Source organism: Tenrec ecaudatus, chromosome 14, assembly GCF_050624435.1.
Source record: "Tenrec ecaudatus isolate mTenEca1 chromosome 14, mTenEca1.hap1, whole genome shotgun sequence".
Taxonomy (NCBI): Eukaryota; Metazoa; Chordata; class Mammalia; order Afrosoricida; family Tenrecidae; genus Tenrec; species Tenrec ecaudatus.
The window spans coordinates 68,401,505-68,424,049 of NC_134543.1; the positions used below are offsets into that span (position 1 = coordinate 68,401,505).

At 37.9% G+C, this 22,545-nt stretch overlaps 1 protein-coding gene across 3 annotated transcripts in view; it reads right to left on the minus strand.

The window, feature by feature from the left end:
• The window catches only part of MIPOL1 (mirror-image polydactyly 1), a 365,306-nt gene that overhangs the window by 294,146 nt on the left and 48,615 nt on the right, over positions 1–22,545 (minus strand). For 2 of the 3 annotated variants that reach the window (XM_075531534.1, XM_075531535.1), the window contains exons 2-3: positions 6,837–6,974; positions 6,175–6,253 (exon numbers count right to left, since the gene is read on the minus strand). In XM_075531534.1, the coding sequence (XP_075387649.1) occupies positions 6,175–6,193 (19 nt within the window). In that variant the 5' untranslated portion in view covers positions 6,194–6,253; positions 6,837–6,974. The remainder of the gene's footprint in view (positions 1–6,174; positions 6,254–6,836; positions 6,975–22,545) is intronic. The other variant, XM_075531536.1, reaches the window with a different exon arrangement.

Here is a 22,545-nt window from a genome sequence, read left to right on the forward strand (position 1 = left end):
TATAAAAATAGAAATGTAACATATTTACATGGTGATTTTCCTTATTAATTATCATTTTATAAAGTGAAGGGTCAAAGACATAGTAAGAATCGAGCAGATTTGAAACATTTTAAATTTATGTTTCAAATAGGAAAAAGGCTCTTATCATTTTATAAACTTGTAAACATTTTTTTAATTCTGTTTCTCTATGAAGGCTAACAGTAACACTCATTCATATCAACCTTAAAAAAATGAAAAAAGCAAGAATCTGTTTTTTTTAACCATAAATGTATTTTGAAAAACAGAATTTTTTTATCAGTCATTCTTTAGGTTAGCCTGTCTTCTAGAAATAAACCAATTCTTATTGGCCAGCTGCCAGTGGTCCAGATATTCTAGTTGGTCCTGTGAGCCACTCCCTCAAATATTCTAGTTGGTCATGTGAGAAGGTACTAGCACGCGATTAACCTGGATCCTATAGAGATAGAGAGTACATTTAATTATACGTCAGACACACTCCTTCTTCATCTCCCTATGACGTATGGAAACTAACGAATGCACTCTCCAATCCACACCAGCAAAAACAAGAGGGCACCGAGACTACATGGTGACGCCAGTACTCTACTATCCCAATTCTGACTAAACTAGATTTTATCCTAACTGTACATACAATGGATGCCATATTAAAAGTAAAAAACCCAAATTCACTGCCACTGAGTGATTTCCACTCATAGTGACTCACATGACAGAGTAGGTCTGCCCCAGATGGTCCCCAAGGCTATAAATCTTTTAAGGAAACAGACTGGGACTAGCTGATGAATCCGAATGGCCAACGTTTGGGTTAGCAACAATGCATGTGCCACCAAACACACTAAGGCAAATGATATCACTTTGAAAAACAAAATTTCAAGAATAAAATGTCAATGATATCCTCAATAGTATATTGGAAAGAACAGCTCTTTGATGGCACTATAATAATAATTATTCCACGTACCATTATTTTTAATACTTTTGAAACTGTTCTTAAAGTAACTATCATTGAGTGGATGATCCATAATAATAATCAGCACTATTTATTTAGGCCTGTAAATTATGAAAACTTTTTCTTCTTAAACATCTCCAAAATCCATTATTAGCATATCAGCAAAAATAATTACTATGGTAATATTAACTCCCTCTTGAATATATTCATTTCTTGCTTCAGACCGTGTACTGCGGCCTTTACACACACCATCAACATAGTCTTAAAGGAATTACCTCCTTATTTCCTATATCAGAAAACCCAGGCTTATGAAAGTTAAGAGACTTGCACCCAAGGACAGGTAGAAAATGGAAGATTAAAGATTTAGAAACCAGGTCTATCTTGCTCCAAAAATTGTGTTCTTTGTACTATAACATTTTATTTCAACTACTAAATTATTTTATTTGGTTTTTTTTTTTCAGTGAAAGTTACCTTGTGCTTTAAAATGCAGTCAATGAGCTACTAAAATAAAAAGATCTGTTTAGGAAAATAAGTCATTACTAAACACTAATTGTTAAAGACAACTTTTGAAATTTTATCATTTCATTCAAAGAATTAGTTAACTTTATACTTTCAGACTTTGAATTTCTAAAATTACATTGCCTAGAGAATTATGTTTTCCTACAGACTACCTTAAGGCAACATAACTGCTCATTCTAAGCAACTTGCTATTTCCTTCCACCTTAAATAAACATTTATTAAAATGACACAAGATTCAACAACCATATTTTAGTTGTTATGATAAAAGCATTTAAAAGTATCAGATTTTTTTCCCTACAGTGTTTCTGAAGATGTCCGTTCATATACAATAGTGGCAAACCATGCAATAGATATAATTCAATTACAGAGTAACAGATGGACAGAAGGTAACCATAAAACAATGTGTACTTTGTAAAAAGAAAACTGTGTGAACCAGAAGCAGCAGCAATAAAGAAGGTTAACAGTGGTGCACAGGTTCACAAATAACAAGAAAAAGAAATAGCATTTTGCCTCCATGAGAAACTAACAACCTACTTACTTTTTGCTGGGTTTGTATACTTTTTGTCTTGTAGAAAAAAACAAGACTTATGGACACACAAAAAATCACTGTAATTCTAAAAGAAATCTTTAAAAATTACACTCAGCAAGGTAATATTTTACAAATATTTGCTAGTCTCAACAAAAAAATTTTTAGTACATAAAGATTCTGCAAACATAAGCAATTCTAGAAAAGGTTTTCCTCTCAAATTTCAGATGAGTACATTGACTCTTCATTGAAAATCATGTTCTCCTTTTAAACTTAAAGGAAAGTTAGCTTAAAGTGTATTGCATATCTAAATATAGATAACAAGTAAATGAAAAGAACCACTGTGTATAAAACAAATATTAATAAATGCAATAATTTCCTGAAATAGTAAAAGAAAAAAGTGAAATGACGCATAAAACTGGTCTGTCTATAACTTTTTCAAGCCATGTGGCTGTTGGCTTCTTTTACCTTTTAATTGGTTTAAGGTACATATTTAAAAAGATAGATTTCATGTTTAATTTTGGTGGGTAAGAACAATAACCTTTTTTAACCTTTCTTAGGGAACACTGACCCCTAAAGGTGTAGACTTAAATAAGTTTCAGTCTCCTGAATTTAGCTGGTATCCGAACCTCCTTTTAATCCATTTCATTTTAAGAATGTACATTTATCATGAACATGTTTGTCCATAAGTGATGAGTGAACTACTTCCATTGAATTGTTGTAGACTACAAAACAATCATATCAGGTTTCATCAAGCTTAATAAAAATCAACAAAATTTAATGTAAGACAGATTAGGAATTTGCTAACACTCCAAAATAATTTCTGGCATCTGGGTCTTTTTCAGATTTGTTGCTGCTGTTAGGTACCATGGAGTGGGCTCCCACTCACAGCGACTATACGTACAACAGAGCAAGTACTGCCGGGTCAGCATCATGCTCGCCATCCGCCTCACTGAGCAGATGCTACAGAAGGCTACGCAATCACATCACAACTCATCCTTCCCAAGGGCTGATTGTACATCATTATAAACTATTTTGATTAGAGTAATTCTATTTTTCCCTAACAAAAAGGTTAAAAATTAAAAACCAGAAAGTTTTCACAAAAGGGCAAAGCATAATTGACTTCTTAACGGGCCAGAAGTTGTTACCGATCCTCTTTCGGCAACCCACACTTATTCTCCAAGACTCTGCTTCTCTGGACCTCAAACAGCACTCACTTAGGTTGCTGACCCTTTTAAAGAAACCTGCATGACCACTGTAGAGCGCGTTTTCACTCAGTTGCCTATCAACCTCAACTTCACTATTTCTAAATTACCTGCGAAAAAGAAATAAAGGAAGAAAAAGACAAATGGTTGTATATGTTACAGTATATCTAGCTCACCAGCTTTTTGGCTGAAAATATTTCATGTTTCTATAATAAAGCAAAGTACAGAATGGCCTCTTCAGCATGCCTAATGACGAAACATGTAAGACAACTCAAAGCCATAGCTCCACAGTAGCAGTTTCTGATTAGCCCAATTAATTTTAAGCTAAAATAATATTAAATAATTTTTTATTTAATGATTATATTTAATTTAAATTTAAATATTTTCCAGAACACGAGCAAAAACCATAGCATACGTTTTAAGATAAACCCCACAACCTATTATCAAAGAGATGATGTGGTGTAGCACATTAGGTGTCACAAAACTCAAAAGGCATTGCCTTTACTTTTTAAATTCTTTCTTAATCGCATTTTTTGGTTTGGTTTGTTTTGTTTCAAACAGGCCCTTAAATAAAGGAATGGCTTATTTCTACTTTCCATATGAAATTGTCCCTGAAGAAAATGCAAACTCTGTGACTGATATTTTCAGTCATCCTTAAAGTGGGGTGTGCCTCCTTCAAACTATCCACGGGCTTCTGGAACGTCAAGACCACAAGCTTCCTCTCTACAAGTGTCTGATGGCATCAGGGTCCCCATTCCTTGACATTAAATATGTATGAAAACGATTTCCTACACAGTCTCTAGAACCTTATTAAAAACAGTTCCTGGGTGCCATGAAGACCTTCTGGTCACCCATTTGGATAAACAAGTGACTTTTAGCACAAGTGAACGTATGCACAGGTAATATAAGAAAAGGGGGCTTCGTGATCAAATTCCTCCTTAACAATGATATAAAAATGCGGTGAACTCTTCAAAAAAAGAACAATGTTGGCTAGCTTTCTGAAATAAATGAATAAAAAGAGTTACAACAAATTAATTTTCAGCTTCATGCCAATACACCCTTATCAAAAATTTGAATATGAATATAATTATCTCTGAAAACTATTACCTTTGTATTAAAAACTTTAATGACCTTAACCAGGTACTATTTATTAGTGCTTTATATAAATTTAGTTACCAGGATCCTAAAGTCTACAGAAAGTAGCCTAGAGTTGTGTATCAGAAAAGAAAGGTTGTTAATAGTAGGCAAAAATAGGAAGAAAATTCAAAAATTTAGAAGCCTCCCCCTAAAAAACCAAAGTCAAAGGGAAAAAATGTTCAGAAAGCCTGCCGTCTCCCTGCACCTCAAAAGAAAGTTCAGTTATTAACTTACTTAGTACAATAATTACAGAACAGTCTCCCCAAATGGTCTTTGAGAAAAAGTTAGAATGTGATTGATCCACACAGAACAAGGAACCTCACTGAGAAGCAAAACCACAAGAGGAAGGAGATGCCAACAGTAAGTTTTAGTAAAAATCCAATTTTTTAAATTATAAGATTTAAAAGAAATAAATCCAAAACCTTTCCTTTCCTTCCTTCCTTCTCTCTTATCTCTTTTTGAGCTAACAATTCTAGGGTGTTCAAGATTCTGAATAATTTCCCAAAAATTACAGGTTTACATTTTACTATAATAGTCTTTTAAAAATCTCTCAATCTCTCTCTCTCTCTCTCTCTCTCTCTCTCTCTCTCTCTCTCTCTCTCTCTCTCTCTCTCTCTTTCAGATGGTTTCTCAGGCTGAGTCAGTATGCCTCCGCAGTTCTGTGTGTATCCTTTTTGCCTTGGGTGGTTCTTGTCACATCCGTTTCTCTGGTTACAGTCTCTATCTCTGAGTGCCTCTCTCCATGTGCACATTTCTGCTTACATCTCTGTCTCAATGTGCATAGTGCTGGCAATGTCTCTCAGTTTATGAGTGTCTCGCTGGGTATCTGCATGTGTCTCTGTGAGTGCACTTCTTTGATGGCCTGTCTCTGTGGCAGTATGTGTCTCCATCAGTTTAGTGTGTGTGTGTGTGTGTGTGTGTCTGTGTGTGTATGTGGGGGAGGGGGATCTGTGTTTCTTTTGCTCTGTATCCATGCATATGTCTGTCTGTGTCTCTTGCTCTCTGTATCTTTCTCTCTCCAATCTACGTATGTCTAGCTGTCTGCATCTCTTTGTATGACGGAAAATGTTCATGGGAAACGGAATTGAAAGAAAATGGAATGTAGCCATAAACTTGTTGAAACCCCTCCATGTGTCTTTCTCTGATGTTGCTCTGTCTTTCTTATTCTGGTAGCCTCTCTTTCTCTGCCTGCGTCTTTTTATGTCTTTTCTCTTTCGTGGTGGCGTGCGTCCCTTATCTCTTTGTGTTTCCATACACATCTCTCTACCTCTGTGTTCATTTCTCTCTTGCATGTGGTTACCTGTGCCTGTTTCTCTCAGGTGACTCTCTCTGCGTCTCTTCCTCATGTCATGCGCTCCCTCTCTCTCTCTCTCTCTCTCTGTCTCCCATACTCTGGTGTCTCTCTCTCTCTCTCTTTCTGAGTCTTGCCTGTGCGTTGGTTCTGTGTTTTGCTCATTGTGTGTGTCTCCCTCCTTCCTGAGTCTCTTTCTCTGTGCCTCCCTTCCCAACTGGGTCCTTTTCTGAGCATCCCTCTGTGAGTGCCACCCTCCCCCCCCCCCCAGTCATGCTCAGTCTCCTTCCTGCTCTTTGTGCAGATCAGTGAGTTTCTTTCTCTCTGCCTGTTTCACTGTGCGCTTGTTCCTTCCCAAAGTGGGTCTCTTTTTAGCATCTGGTCTCTTGTGGGTGTCTCTTTCATTGTGTGTCTGTGTGTCTGAATGTGTACATGTCTGCCTCTATCTAACATACCAGTTAGAACAAACATACTTCTTTCAATGACTTGAACTAACTCAACACCCCAGGTTTGGTATTAATACCTTAACAGTTCTTACCTTTTGACCAGTTCTCCATTTGTACTTCTGTTCTTGTTTGTTCTGGCAACGTCTGTGGGTTTTGCTCCAAGATTTGAAGCTAAAATAAAGCCAACTCTGGATAAATAAACTTAAAACAATATACCAGAACACACCTAAACTTTACCTTTGTGTAAAAGAGAACTCACAAGACAAATGGCTTTCTAAAACATCTCTGGTGGGAAAATTAATTGCATATTTCAACAGGTGAAATTAAATATTTTTCTCTAAAGAGCTTCTTTTCTTTACATTTACATTGTAGACACTAGAGGTTTGGAAACTATAGGTTAAACTTCCAAACAGCCTTATTCTTTTCATTAGAAAACCATTTAGTTGATGTATCAAGTCTTCTCCAACTATAAATGCAGGTATTTGATGAAAAAATTAAGTTTTATTATATTTTCTAAGAATTTTATTTTTATAATTTCATGTGAATTACATCTTGGAGTTTACTATGTATAATTTTATTAAACATTTTATTCTTCTGAAATTAATTTAAGAATGTTGTTCTCATTTAAAAAAGAAAGACCATCATTGATTTGTAGAATAGTTGGCATTTCTAGCTGGCATTTGTTTTCATATCACATACAGTAAAAATGATACATGTATTTTCTGCAGGCTTTTTAGAATAAAATTAGATTTACCTCAGAGGTAGAACCTTGTGTTCGTTAAAAAGTCCTCAAATAAAGCTGTAGGAAGCTTCTCCTTTTCCAATTCTCTCTAAATATGTTGATTTGGACCTGGCAATCTTTTTCTAAGTTCCTCATTTACCTTTGGATTAACTGAAAATATAGGAAGTTATTAATATCAAAGAAATATGTTCCAGTCAATGAAGCCATTTCCCTACATATTGCCCAAAAAGGTTAATAATAATTGCAGTCTTTTAATAAGAGATTCATATAGCAAGACATGTAGAAAATGCAGTCTTTAATAACCTCTGGAGTATTTTAAAACATGTCTTACAGGCCTTAATGTGACTAGTAATATACTATTTAAAACCATAATTTTATCCCTCTGCAATATACAGTCACTCTTCCTCATCATTTACCCAGCTAATGAATGCCAGCAATTAGTAAAATGTAATCCCATTGCACAATCATTTTAATGCTTTTAGCACTCAGAAAAGTAAACATGAAATTAATACTGCTCAAGCCATATCAGATCCTAGTTGGAAGCAAGCAATTATAGTTCAGCTCCTCAGGTGTAATTAAATGATTGGAATGATTTAGTTCCATAAATGCAAGTTAATTCATAAGCAAGCAACAAATATACTGGGAGTAATTACAAGAAACACTGACAGTCTAAGCAGGGCAAAATCTTTTAGGAGCCTGACATAGTAAAATGCTGCCCTCTTCTGGGCCTAAAAGTGAATATCTCAGAGTCCAGAACACACACACACACACACACACACACACACACACACACGCACACACTATAGCATGAAGATTTTATTTTCCCTGCTAGATATAGAAACACTATGCTTATTTCTAGATAACTGGGTAACTCATGTTTCTGGTAATAAAGTCCAAGTATAGCAGACAATTCCTGTGTCTTCAGTATATCACTCACATTTATAACTGACGGACAGACTGCAAGGGGAATTCCTAGTGTTCATCTGGGCTGCCTGATCAGTGACTATGTTCTCTCAGTAGGAAGGCTTAACTGCACTGTCATAGAGTAATAAACTAGGTTTTTCAAACTAACATATTTTCCAAAGAGAAATGATATCTGAAAAAAAAATTAAACAGAATACACAGTACCATTGTGGCTTTGCATATTAGTCTAAGGGTGGTTTCCAAGAGCTTAAATGATGAAAAATGGTGACATGACTGTTATTATAAACATATTTTTAAACCTGAAGTTTAACTGACACTGACCAAAATATAATGCACTTTGCTTTGACATAAGCCAGCCCCATCTTTTTACTTTCTTAGACTAAACATGTTTACTTTATTCAAGTGGTTCTTAACTAACCTTTCCACAATAAAGTTTACAACATTGATTTATTTCATTTTTAAATTATACTATAAGTGAAATCAACAAGTTCATCCTAAAAATGAACGCATTTGTAGCAGCAAGTCCAGTCTCTTCCCTCTGCCTTTTTTGCATAATTGAACATAATTCCTAATAAAATACTGCCAACTGCACAACAAATGTTTAATTGTCCTCGACACGCAAACGGCACTTGCAAGGATAGTGTTTAACACAACTAAATTTTGGAGGGGAAGAGAAATTGAATTAATGTCTTTCTAATTTGCTTTCAAATGCTTTAAACAAGCATATTTCAAAGCATATCCTGTGTAAACTATAAAAATAAATCAAAATATTAAAAAGTCCTGCCACTAAGTTTAAAATGTACAGCACATTTTCTTTGCCCTTTGATGGCACTGTCTTATTTTTCAATTCATATCTTGTACACTGTAAGTTAATTGCTTTTGGAAAGTACTTATTATTCATGTAAAAATTAATGTGCCAATGTGTTTAAATCCTCTTAAATGACCATTCATGCATCTTTCGTCTTTAAGTACCAATGAAATCTGTCAAAAGACATCAATGGAAAATGGTCTTAAAGAAAGTTCTAACAGAGATTTTTTCCTCTACTAACACAAGATTTTCATATTCACCAACTTTACTTAAATTCCATTAATTTTTTAAGCTACTTTTAATAAATTCACCAAGTAAAATTTTTAGGCCCCATAGTCTGTCATTTGTGTTCCAGCTGACATTATGAATATTAATAACAGTGTTATCCTGATTAAACAGGCTTCATATGAAATCCCTGTGAATCCTATAGCTCAGACATCTCATTTTTCCAACTCTTTATGAATTTGGATTCAGACATTAATCTGGAAAAATCTTTAAAAACAGATTTAATGGAGCATTTGCATATTCCTAAGCAAAAATTAGATGTTATAATGATTAAACAATTAAGTTATACATCCACAATTTGTAATATGAATACAAGATTTCTGTGAACATGCCAGCTATTCCACACCTCTTTCCTTTTAAAGACAAAGACTGAGACTAATGAAATACTGAGTCCTGCCTTACTTCCACCCTCAACAGTAGCTATCAAAAACTTGTTGTCAACCTAACGTTACATATTCCCAATAAAACTAGTGAAATGCTCTTATGGTTCACAAGGGTTCAGCTAAATTGGATTTCTTAATTTTAAAAAGGTAATGTATTGTATCACAAACTGTAAGTTAATTTCTTTACCATTATGAATCCACATCATTGCATCCAAGCAAACTAAACTCAATGTCCAACTAAAATTTATTTGTTTATAATTGTGTTGGGGAAAAAGAACTAAGCTGAATGGTGAAGGGGGAAAAAAGAGCGCAAAAAGACAATAGTGAACAGAACAAAGCATAGGAGTACCTTCCCAATTCTTTTCATCACAGCTTCCTAAAATCAGTGTTCAAGCCATGCTTAATTCTCAAAGGAAGTGTTTCAAAGAACCCCAAACTCACTACCACCAAGCCCAACCCAAATGATAGAGACCCGCGGAACAGAGTAGAACTGCTCCTGGGGGTCCTGAGGCTTAAAATCTTTAGGGAGCACAAAGCTCCATCTTTCTCCAAATGGCAGATGGTGGCTCCAAAATGCTGCCCTTGAAGTTAGTAGCTCATCACACAGCCAACTACACCACCAGGGCTCCTGTCACGAAATAGGAGAAAGGAATAAGAAATAATAATTAAGGAGTGTGCGTGATCCCCCTCTCCGTCAAATTTTCTGACATTCAGCCCATCAAACACTGTAGACCAAACAAATTTAAACAAATATCCATCCCTCTTATCAAATGTGACTCTCCTTGTTTACTCAGCACTAAAACACTTCATGAAACAGTATTTGTTCTTTGATCAGTCTAAAATTTTTAATCTGTAAGAAATGAAGAATAATAATTCTGACAATGATTCTTTAAAGACTTTTTTTTTTGTAGAGAATTTTTTAAAACCAGAGCTCATTTCCCAATGAAACAGTATCTTGGATTTTCACAAAAAGCTTTCCATGGGAGACGCTACATTCTTCACAAGCTTCACGTTCTAGCAAAGGGTTTTGGTTAACTTTGCTTGATGCCTTTTTTCTCTCACGACTCCTTAATCGCAAATTTAGATGTTTCATTCACTATTGTGGAACTAGAAAAACATTTATAATACTATACTGTGCCCAACTATATAAGTCTATGGGGAGCTTTTGTTGTTATACATTGGGTTGTGATCACCAAGGTCAGTGGTTCAAAAACACCAGCCACTCCAAGTGAGAGAGATAAAGATTTACAGTCTCAGAAACTTAATGTGATAGAACTGCCCTGCCCTAGACTGTCGCTGTGAATAGGTATCCACTTAATTGCTGTGAGTATACGAGGGGGTCCCCCCGCGCGCGCGCGCGCGCGCGCGCGCACACACACACACACACACACACACGGAAAAAAGTTCCACTGGCAGAGCTTTCAGAGTGCACATATTTTCCCACTAGGTAAACATCAAGAGATTCACTCTGAGTAAGTGCACCCAGTGGTGTCGCCTGAGAAGGTTCTCTATAATCACAGTGAATTTTTGTAGTAAAAACGGTTTTGTTCAAACCTCGATTTTTGTGTTGGTTGATCGAAGAGAACAGAATGCGGCTGTGAAATCTTGTTTGCTTCTCAGGAAAAATGCTGCAGAAACTACTGTGAGCGCAGCTTACAAGGACAGCGCTATGGGAACAACTCAAGTGTACAAGTGGTTTTCTCGTTTCAAGAAAGGTTAAGTGTCAATTGATGACAAACCTCATTCTGGACATCTGTCAACATCCCAAATGGATGAAAGTGTCAATCAAAGTACATTTGGAATTCGTCCCACCAGGTCAGACTGTTAATCAAGCTTTCTACTTAGAGGTTCTGAAAAATAGCATAAAAGTGTGCAACCAAAAAGGCCTGATTTGTGACAGAAAGGGGACTGGTTTGCAACCAAGACAATGTACCTATTCACGTAGCCATCTCAGTGCACCAGTTTTTGGCAAAAAACAGCATCCCTCTTTTGCCCTACACACCTAACTCGCCTGACCTCATTCTGGGCAACTTATTTCTGTTTCCCTGAATGCAAAGATATAGGAAAGGAATTGAGGATGTAGAAGAGGTGAAGAAAAAAATGAGGGAGGTGCTGCCAGCCATCCACATATATGAGGTTGAAAAATGTTTCCAAGAATGGAATCAGATTTGACAAATTTATTAGGTGTAATGGAGAGCACTTTGAAGGTGATAAGGCTGTTTCCTAAAAAAAAATTAAATACATAGCTTTGAAAAAAAAATCCTGGGGAGGGAGGGGGAAAATGATGAGCTAATACCAAGGGTTCAGACAGAAAGCAAATGTTTTGAGAATGATGATGGCAACAAATGTACAAATGTGCTTGACACAATGTATGTATGTATGTATTGTGATAAGAGTTGTAAGAGCCTCCCATAAATAATTTTTTTAAATTCCAGGTCGTTGTTTTTTCTCAGTACCTCCTTGTATACCTCTATAGGCACCTACAAAGGAATTTACAAATATGTTATCAGAAAATACAACATATAATATAAGCATACATCCTACTGCCTCATGAATTTTTATCTAATATCAAAGTCTCTCCAATATTAATAGTGCCTGGCATGTCCTCTCTAAAAAGAATTCCTTTAACCTACTGTGCCTCTGATTCCATGTCACTCGCTACTAAGTTTCAGAACTAGAGAACAAAAAGAGTATGAATATTAGGGAGATGGGAGAAGGTATTAAAAACAAAACAAAACTCACTGCCATCCGATTTCTAAAACAGATGGAAATTGAGCTACCACATGACCCAGCAATCCCCCTACTGGCATATACCCAGAAGAGGCAAGAGACAAGCCACAGCCAAACATCTGTGCTCCAATGCTCAATGCGGCACACTTCACAATTTCAAAGAGTTGGAAACAACCTAAATTTCCATCAACAGACAAATGGATTTAAAAACTGGTACATACATACAATGGAATACTATGCATCCCAGAAAAGCAGTGATGAACGTATGAAGTATATTGCCGCATGGGAAGAACTGGAGGAAATCATGCTAAGTGAAGTAAGCCAAACACAAAAGGTCAAGTACAACATTAGTCCGCTGAGGTAAGCTTAAAGAGAAAAATACAAAAGTGGCACTGGGAAAAGTAACTGTGTACAAACATTCCTGAGGTGAGGACCAGGTAGTTTGGCAGGGGCCAGACCAAATCCAGGGGTACTTATGGTAGCCAACTAAAAAGAAGGGAGGGGGGAAAGATAGAAATGTGTATCAGGGAAACAAGGCACTAATCCACCTAAGGGGAGAGTATTGTTTACATCTCCACCGGGAAAGAGGGACCAGACTTCAACCTGGAGTTCTGGGATGTGAATGCAGCATACGGCATGGAACAGCGAGCCAGTGGAAGGATCTGAGGGTCTGGTCCCAATCACAACTACGTGGACAGCCCCTACACCAGAAGAATTTTTTTAAATCATTTTTTGGGGACTCGTACAATTCTTATCACAATCCATACATACATACATTGTGTCAAGCATACATGTACATTTGTTGCCATCATCATTCTCAAAATATTTGCCTTCTACTTAAGCCCTTAATATCGGCTGCTCATTTCCCCCCCTCTCTCCCCACTCCTCCCTCCCTTATGAACCTTTCATAATTCATAAATTATTATTTTGTCATGTTACATTGTCCAATGTCTCCCCAGTCCTCTTCTCTGCTGCCCATCCCCCAGGGAGGAGGCTCTATGTAGATTCTTGTAAACAGTTCCCCCTTTCTACCCCACATTCCCTCTACCCTCCAGGCATTGCCACTCTCACCACTGGTCCTGAAGGCATGATCTGTCCTGGATTCCCTGTATTTCCAGTCGCTATCTGTGCCAATGTACATCCTCTGGTCTAGCCAGATTTGTAAGGTAGAATTGGGATCATAATAGTTGTGGGGAGGCTGCATCCAGTTCAGAAGCAACAAAGCCCCCCTTCCCCCTATCATGATCCCAATTCTACTTTATAAATTCAGCTGGACCAGAGGATGTACACTGGTACATGTAAGAACCAGAAACTCAGGGAATCCAGGACAGATGAACCCTTCAGGACCAGTGGTGAGAGTGGCAATACCAGAGGGTGGAGGGAAGGTGCAGTGGAAAGGGGGAAACGATTACAAGGATCTACATATAACCTCCTCCCTAGAGGGCGGATAACAGAAAAGTGGGTGATGGGAGACATCGGACAGTGTAAGCTATGACATCATATAATAATTTATAAATTATCAAGGGTTCATGAGGGAGGGGGGAGTAGGGAGGGAGGGTGAAAGTGAGGCGCTGATACCAAGGGCTGTAGTAGAAAGCAAATGTTTTGAGAATGATGAGGGGAACAAATGTACAAATGTGCTTGGCATACAATGGATGGATGTATGGATTGTGATAAGAGTTGTACGAGCCCCCAATAAAATGACCCAAAAAACCACCTCACTGCCATCAAGGTGATGCCGACTCACAGCCATCTTAAAAGGCAGGGTAGAACTGCCCCTGTGGGTTTCCCATACTATTAACTCTGCAGGGAAGTAGAAAGTCTCCTCTTTCTCAAGCAGCGCAGCTAGTAGTTTTGAAATGCTGACCGTTCAGATAGCGGCCTAACGAGTAAGCACTACCACACAAGTGGGCCCGAATCACAGCTGGACAAATGAAAGAATCTATATGCTATTTGCCTCCTCAGCTATGCTACCTCAACTATCTATAACGACACGCTAAACATATTTTATCTACAGATGTATTCATTGAAGCCACATGTATTCATAACCTGGACCTCTTTCTAGTCTTTGAACACACCATACTTACTTCTGCTCAGAGCATTTACATCGATTTCCTTGACCAACATTTCTCTTCTCTAGAACTTTATATTTCTCATTGTTCAGGCCTTTGTCCAAAGTTATCTTCAAAAAAAGGCTTTGAATAAATTATGCCTAGTCTTTCTATCTAATGTAAAAGTGCATCTCTTATCAAATCCTCTTATGCTAGCACCTTCATGAAATCTATTTTTTCCAGGTCTAATTTCATTGTTTTTGACTTATCTCAAAACCAATCGGGTAATCACTGAGTTTATTCCAATTCATTCCAAATCCACTTACATAATAGGCATGTTACCCAGCTGAGTTTTCAGAAGTGTAGCATTTCCTTCCAAGGTAACCCTGGATGGGCTCAAACCCCCAACCTTTCAGGTATCAGCCACGTTCATTAATCCAGGGACTCCATAAACAAACATAACTGTGCTGCAGCCATATACAGAATCTACACGGGTTCTCTCACAAATGAAAGATCTATGTATGAGCATATTGCGGTGAGATCATTTCAGCAAACATTTAGGCACCTATATGTGCATATTTGGCATTGTGATAGCAGTTAGATACAATATAATGAATAAGACAAATTTCCCACCCAAAACATATCTTTAGATAATGTACTAAGTAATGTACCAAAATTTTAAATTCTCCTACGGATGAACCCAGTCCTCAAAGACCCCACCCCCATACACCCACACCTGTCATGAGACCCCAGAATACCTTGAGAGGTGTTAGTCTGTGTAGACTAGAGAAACAAATTCATAGACATTTGTGTGTATATAAGAAAGAACTTTATATAAAGAGTAATTGTGCATTAAGAAAACATCCCAGCCCAGTCCAGATCTAGTCCATAAGTCTGATATTAGGCCTTATGTCTGATATCAAGCTATAAATTCCTCTTCAGACTCATGAAACATGCAATGATGCTGACTGCAGGACGGTCACAGGCCAGGGGGTGGAAGTCTTATGGATCCAGTGGTGATGTAAGTTTCTTAGCGCTGGCAGGGGTCTGTCTCCACATGGCTTCTCCGGCTTTGAGGCTCCAGCTTCATCAGCCTTTCTCCATGTGGCTTGTCAACAAGAATGTCTGACAGGAACTGAGCCAGTATCCTGCCTCCAGTGAGCTATTTATCTTCTAAGCACCTCCAAATGAGGTCATCATGCTGCGACCTGATTGACAGGCCAAACTCCACCCCTTCACTCTCAAGGCTCAAAGTAACACCAGATTTTGCAGCTACCACAAGAAGGCAGACCCCTCTTTCCCACCTCGCCTTCTCCACCTCTGTGGATCGCAGGGGAGCGGGTAGTTGTAGTGGTGGTGGTTGGGAGTTGACCACTTCCTTCTGCAGCCCTACACGGACACCACACTCATCCTCTGACAGCCCCAGGGCTTCCCAAGCACCTTCGGACCCTCCCTCCCTCACCCCCCGTTAGTCTATGACCTCGCATTGCCCAGCCATCACCCCATACACTTCATGGCAGGGCTAAGATGTCACAGTCAAGGTCTCTTGTGGCTGGTCAGTCGTCATTCTCATGTGACTTGACTGTCATATGAGGGCCTATAGTATATCATTCAAGATGGCCACAGAGGCCACCCCAGGCCGAGTCACAGCCCACATGGGACCCAGATCATCAGTGGCACGGCTTAAGAAATTGTCAAAGTTGTCACAAATGCAAAATGTCAGCTAAGGAGATGATAGATAAGTGTGGAGTGCGTGATTGAATACACACAGTGTTTGGGTTTTTTTGGGGGTTTTTTTTTGTGGAAAAACATACAGGAAGCAATTACCAGTGGCTGCTCTGAGGAAAGAACTAGGTGTTGGGGGAGGAGATCGAGAGAGCAAAGGAAAGAAATATGCATATCTCATTTTGTATCTTTCTGTATCATTTGATATTTTTAGCCATAGGCATATAAAACTTGTATTTCCAGAAATGTTTACTAATAACCTTGGAATGTAATAGGAACTGTCAAAAAAGTCACAGACACCTGAGAGAGCCAAGATGAACACAGAGGAAGTGACCTAATGAGGAAGTAAGGCAGATGAAGGTTAACAAAGCAGATCACAGTTTCACATTCAATAATGCATACATTTTCTGATCACAAAGGAAGTGATTCTAATGATTCCCTTAAAACTGTGGGGAAAAGTTACTGCCTTATTAACATTTCAGTTTCACTTTGGTGGTCTTGGTTGTTTTTGTTGTTGTTTTTTTAACTTGCTTGTTTGGTTTAGTAGATGAAAACATTGAAATTATATCAACATATAGCAGGAAGATAGTAAGAACAATAACCATGAAATATGTTCCGCTTTTTGGAATGAAACCGTTCAAAGTGTCTAAAAAGTTTCCTGAGAAGTATGAAATTGTTTCTTAAAACAAAGCATTGGTTGTTGAATGAAAGAATACTTAATCTCCAATAAAATGATTATTTAAAAAATATTACTTAATCTAAAGTTTAAAAAGTCAATATTACAAAATAATACTAATTTGTAAATTACGAAGGGTTCATGAGGGAGAGGGGGCAAAAATGAGGAGCTGATATCAAGGGCTCAAGTAGAAAGAAAATGTTTTGTGAATGATGATGGCAATAAATATATAAAAGTGCTTGACACAATGGATGGATATATGGATTGTGATAACAGTTGTACGAGCCCCCAATAAAATGATTTTTTAAGTCAATAATGAAAATAAATTGTTCGATAATAGAGTATTGTATAACTGTTACTCACAGTCCTGTGTTACATGCTTTAGTATTCAAACACTCACCAGTCAAAAGAGACTTTTCATTATTTTTCATCATTGCAGGTAATGGACGAATATCAAATTATGAGGAAAGAAATAGATGGGATTTAAAATACATGACTTTCATATTTTACAATTGGTGGTGCCAAACAATATACCCTGACATGGAATGGACATGGGATACATGTCAGTTGCAAATGCCACTTTAAAAATGGGTCTAGGCATCCCTTTACAATAGGGATGAGCCAGTCAAGGTGCAGTATAGCACTGAGGAAACATACAACTTTCCTCTAGTTCTTTAATGCTTCCTCTCCCCGCCCCCCACTATCATGACCTCAATTAAACCTTACAAATCTGACTAGACCAGAACATGTACACTGCTATAGATAAGAGCCCACATGACAGGGAATCCACAACAAATAAACTCCTCAGGACCAATAATGAGAACAGAGATACCAAGAGGGGAAGGGGAATTTGGGGGGAGAAAGGAGAAACCGATCACAAGGATTGACATAAAACCCCCTCCCAGGGGGTCAGACAACAGAAAAGTGGGTGAGTGGGTGAAGGGAGACAGTGGGTGATGTAAGATATGAAAATAATAATTTATAATTTATCAAAGGTTCACGATAGTAGGAGGGAGGGCAGAGGAGGGAGGGAGAAAAATGAGGAGCTGATACCAAGGGCTCAAGTAGAAAGAAAATGCTTTAAAAATGATGATGGCAACATATGTAAAAATGTGCTTGACACAATGGATGAATGTATGGATTGTGATAAGAGCTGTAAGAGCTCCCAATAAAAGTATTTAATAATAAAAAATGGGTCTAGGATACAGAATCCACCAATGCAAAAAAGCAAAACTTTAAAACTTATATTTGGTGGGCTGATCAGATAACAAGACTTTCTAAAATATCCTGAAACGTTTTGCCCTGGGCTAAACTAAGCTAAATCACTTAATCTCGCATGGTACAGCATCTAAAAACAAAGTCAGCTTATAGAATGGTTTCTGCAGGGAACAAACAGTCTGTTTTCCTAAGATTCGTGTGGGTGCCAAGGTCTGATGCAATGGCAAACTCCTTCACACAAAGGCTTATTACATTTGCACACAGCCACTGCATTTCTTGGCAAATCAAAAGTAAAAGGTATTGGAGCAAACTAAATCAACCTGTAATGGCACTTGGAATGAGTAGCCATACGAAAACAAATAAAACAGCTATCAAAAATTTATTTCTAAAATAAAGTAAAAATAGTCACAGAAGGTCCTAATTCCATCATACAGCATATCTGCTTACTAACATACTTTCTCAAATTGAATACATGATTTAATTCTCTATAGTTTCTAGGGTTTAACAAATGTCCTAACAAAGAAAAACACTAGTAGCTAGATCTGACAAGTATATTATAATTAAATAACTGACACTCTAAGCTCTGAACACTAAGCAGGAATTTTAGGATTGATACTATCAACCATCATGTCCATAATGTTGCAGATATGGTGTGCATGTCACTTTGTACACTGTAAGCTCATAGGGTACACTGGCTAGTAATCAGACCTTAAGAGATGAGAAAATAGAGGCAAGACCTACAGCTCTAATTTTTGTTCACTAGCAAGAAAATCACAGGCTCCCCATTCAGAATTCTGAGAAACTACAAAGCTGGTAGAATTTCAAAAAAGTCAGTCTTAATTTTTTGAAAGGTATGTATTAAGAATATTTACTAAATTAGATATTCTATAGTTAACTCACATCAAATAAAAATTTAGATCGAAGAAAATGTAAGTTGAACTATATAATCCGAACATTTCCTTCAAGACACAATTACTCTACTTCCTTAGTAACTTAAACAAAAATTTGGATTCCAATGATAAATTTTATATAAACCCCATACAATCTCTTTTGTAACCAGCTTTCAAATGCATGAAACTATAGAAAATGCCATGCCGTGGGTCAACTGCATCTTAGTCTTCAAAGTGACATTTTTGCTCTTTAAAGAAGTAAATACATACTCAAATATAAGCCGACCCGAGTATATGCCTAGGTACCTAATTATTACCTGGGAAACCAGAAAAAACTGATTGACTTGAGCATAAACCTAGGATGGAATATGCAGAAGCTATTGGTGAGTTTCAATAATCTAAACAAATGAAAATAAAATTACTAAAAATTGAGACATCAGTGGGGTAATGTATGTAAATATTTATTTTAAATAAAAACACAAACAAAAGGACAACAAGTCATTTAATATTAGTAAACCAGCACAGTAAGTGGAAAATAGATTCAACAAAAACAATAAGGTATCAACAATGATACCCTAAGAGTACTATCCCCTGAGCTCAATCAGCAACCAAGCGAAAATGTAAAGAGTTAAAATCCTTCAAAACTGGATCCCTCATCATCATCCATATCCCAATGCAGAGCTTCAGCTGGTGTGAGGTCATCATAGACGCTGTCCTCACTGAGATCGCCGTCATCACCATCACTGCTGTCATTTTCATACAAAGCGCAGTCTTCACTGCCATCCATAGCATTACTAATACTACATTTCTGGAAGGCACGTCGCACCATGTCTTCTGGAATGTCTTTCCATGCATCTCGAACCCACTTTGCTATTAACTCTATGTCAGGTTTCTGAGATTTCCTCCTTTTGTTAGTCGGGCTTGACCAGATGACATTCAATCATGCCACATGCTTTGCACACAGTATTTAAAAGGCTTATTCAAAGATACACATCATAGGACGGCTCTGATTGGTTAGATGTGAGTAAACAAACATTCAAAGGCCTGCAGTGTCAGCGGGGCTTTGAATCAACAGCGGAGAGAAGGCAATCACCCGTTTCCTGGGGGGGAGGTGGGCAGCGAGATGTTATACCTCGCTGGGGTACCGCTGACCCATGTATAAACCGAAAACTCGTCTTATACACGAGTATATACGGTAAATCGCTTTGAAGAAATCTTCTGCTGCCTATTTGACTGCTGCTTCTATAAGCATGGACAGAGGCAAATAAACTGAAATATTTAACAACTTCACACTTTTCTGTGTATCGTGATGTTGTTTATTATTCCACTTGTACTTTGTTTCTGCTACATTGAGGTAGCATCCACACTGAAGGGGGTAGTCTTGAGCTTTATCAATAAGTGCCTGGAGTACTCCGTTTCCAGTAAGCAAGTCGTCTGTATATTGGTGGCTGCGAAGAGCCTTTCTCATATCCTGATACCATGTTCTTCATCCGGTTCAGCTCCTTGGGATTTTTTTGCTCAGCGTACAGATTAATAGGTACGGTAAGAGGATACAACACCGATACATACCTCTCCTGTGTTTAAACCATGTAGCATACCGTTGTTCTGTGTGAACAAATACATCTTGGTCTACCTACACAGGTTCCACAAGAGCACAATTAAGTTGCAAGGGTAAAGTTGTTTGCTCCTTAGGCAAATGAGACAGGACCACCAACTTCCACCGCTCAAGGCCTGGATGCACGCTGACAGATCAGCCCCCGGTGCTGATGAAGCAGCTGCTGATCTGTCTCTCGCCCTAAGATAAAACAGACACCACCTTCTGTTCCCAGGGCAAGGCTGCAGGAGCAGTAGAAAGCAAGCTTATCAGTTAGTTCATGCTCCTAGCCTGGTCCTCCTCGCCTGTCTGTTTCCTCAAATAATGATCCCGTTGTGCAAACCTGTCACGTGCTACAGGCTATGTGCAGGGGATGTATTGAAACCTGCCTCAAAGAAGTTCTGGGCCTTGGAGTGACTAAGATGCAGGGACCCCTGGCACCCCAACTTTTTCTGTTATCTTTGCTCTTACCTGTAAGCTTTCTCTTTGCAGATTGTGCTCTCTCTAACCCATTAGAATTGTAAGATAAGAGCTGGTCTCCATAATTATCTTACATTAAGAGTTTTGGAATATCTACTGTTCTCAATGTTACCCATCATTTCTTATGAGCCACACGGTCAAATGCTTTTGCAAGCCCAATAAAATATAAGTAAACATTGTTCTGATATTTCCCACTTTGAGTTATGCTTCACCTGGCTCCAGCAGTGATATCCCTCGCTCCATGTCCTCTTCTGAATTCAGCTTAAATTTCTAGCAATTCCCTGCCAATATACTGTTTGCAACCACTTTTAATTATCTTGAGCAAAAGCTTTTGAATGTGGTATTTATGATAATGCTCTTTATAATCAGCACAGTCTCCTGTACCACCTTTCTTTGGAACAGGCACCAATGTGGGTCCTGTCCAGTCAGGTGGCCAGGAGTGTCTCCTAGATGGAACTTCCAGCACTACATCGATTCATTCTTCCTTCAGCATCACAGATTCCTGGTGATTCGCTCTGGTGCAGTGATTCTGTCATTCTGTCCAGCCATTTGTCTACTGCTATATGTCTGAGATGCTACACAGTGACTCGTTTTAAATCGAGATTGCTAAATGAAGAAAATATATAAAATTTCCTTTCTAACCAAATTTATCAAACAATCATTCATAGAACTAGCAATAGATATTCCAATAAAATATTGAATTATATATAGCAATACAAAAGTTAAAGACCTTCATTTTATGTTAGAGTATTATCAGAACCCCATCAATCTCATGCCTGAGATACATACATTAAAAAATGCAACAAATATTACACAAATCTCTTACAAGCATACATGCACACCTTCTCACTACATGGGCTCTATAGTCCATGCAAGTTAGACAGAAGTCTATCAATTTCATTTTCACACGTATAAACCAAAAAGAAAATATTATCAGCTGAGGGATATGTACTTTATTTATTAAAATTCTTTGGAATTACTTCCTGACCGTGGACTTAATGACTTACTGAAGCCATGCCCTTATGTTATCTAGTGTACAAGGAACCTGGGTGGATAGATTGTCACCTTTAACAAACATTTTTCTCAAGTAAGCGTGCTTAGATAAAGCCAACTGCTATACCCTAAAACAACATTCTAGTTACTGCTATTGATCTGTAGTGTGAGTGATCAAGTCCATAATTTATTAGTCATAACTACATGACTCTAAAGTATGTTATAATTTATCTTTAAAAAATGGTCGACCTTTAAACAATGGGGGCATTAGGTTCATTGACCCGCACAGGGTAGAAAATCTGTATAGAACTTTTGACTCCCCAAATACTTAACTATTCATTAAGTGACAGTGGATAATCATAAACATCTTTCTTAACCCTACACTTGATCCTCTTCAAGATGGGTAAACTGAGGAGGAGTAGGAAGAGGAAGAAGAACAGGGTGGGTCATGCAGCCTCTGGGAAGGCAGAGTCAGAAGAAATGGAGGAGGTGAAAGTGGGGCCAGGCACCCTGGGTATAATTTTACAGAGATACATCACAATTTCTGACTTTTATTTTAATATCTCTGAAGTTTTCCCATGTGGGAACAGTTCTTCTCCTATCACTTGCTTTAGCTGCGGTGCCATTATCACAGTGGGGTATATGTCATAAAAGAAGTCAAGAGCAGTCTTAAAACACTGAAACCCTTCTGTCAATTTGTCCAGGTTTAAGCACACTAAGGTGCACCTGACACAAGCCATGGTATTTTCAGTTGCTTCATAAGCCTGTGAAAGTTGGACATTGAATTAGGAAGACCAAGGAAGAATCCATGCCTTTGGCAAAGAACTATCAAAGTACGATGGGCTGCTGAAAGAACTACCAAATCTGTCTTGGAAGAAGTACAGCCAGAATGCTCCTGAAGCATTCTCACCAAGGATGGTGAGACTTCATCTCACATACTTTGGAATGTCAGGAGAGACCAGTC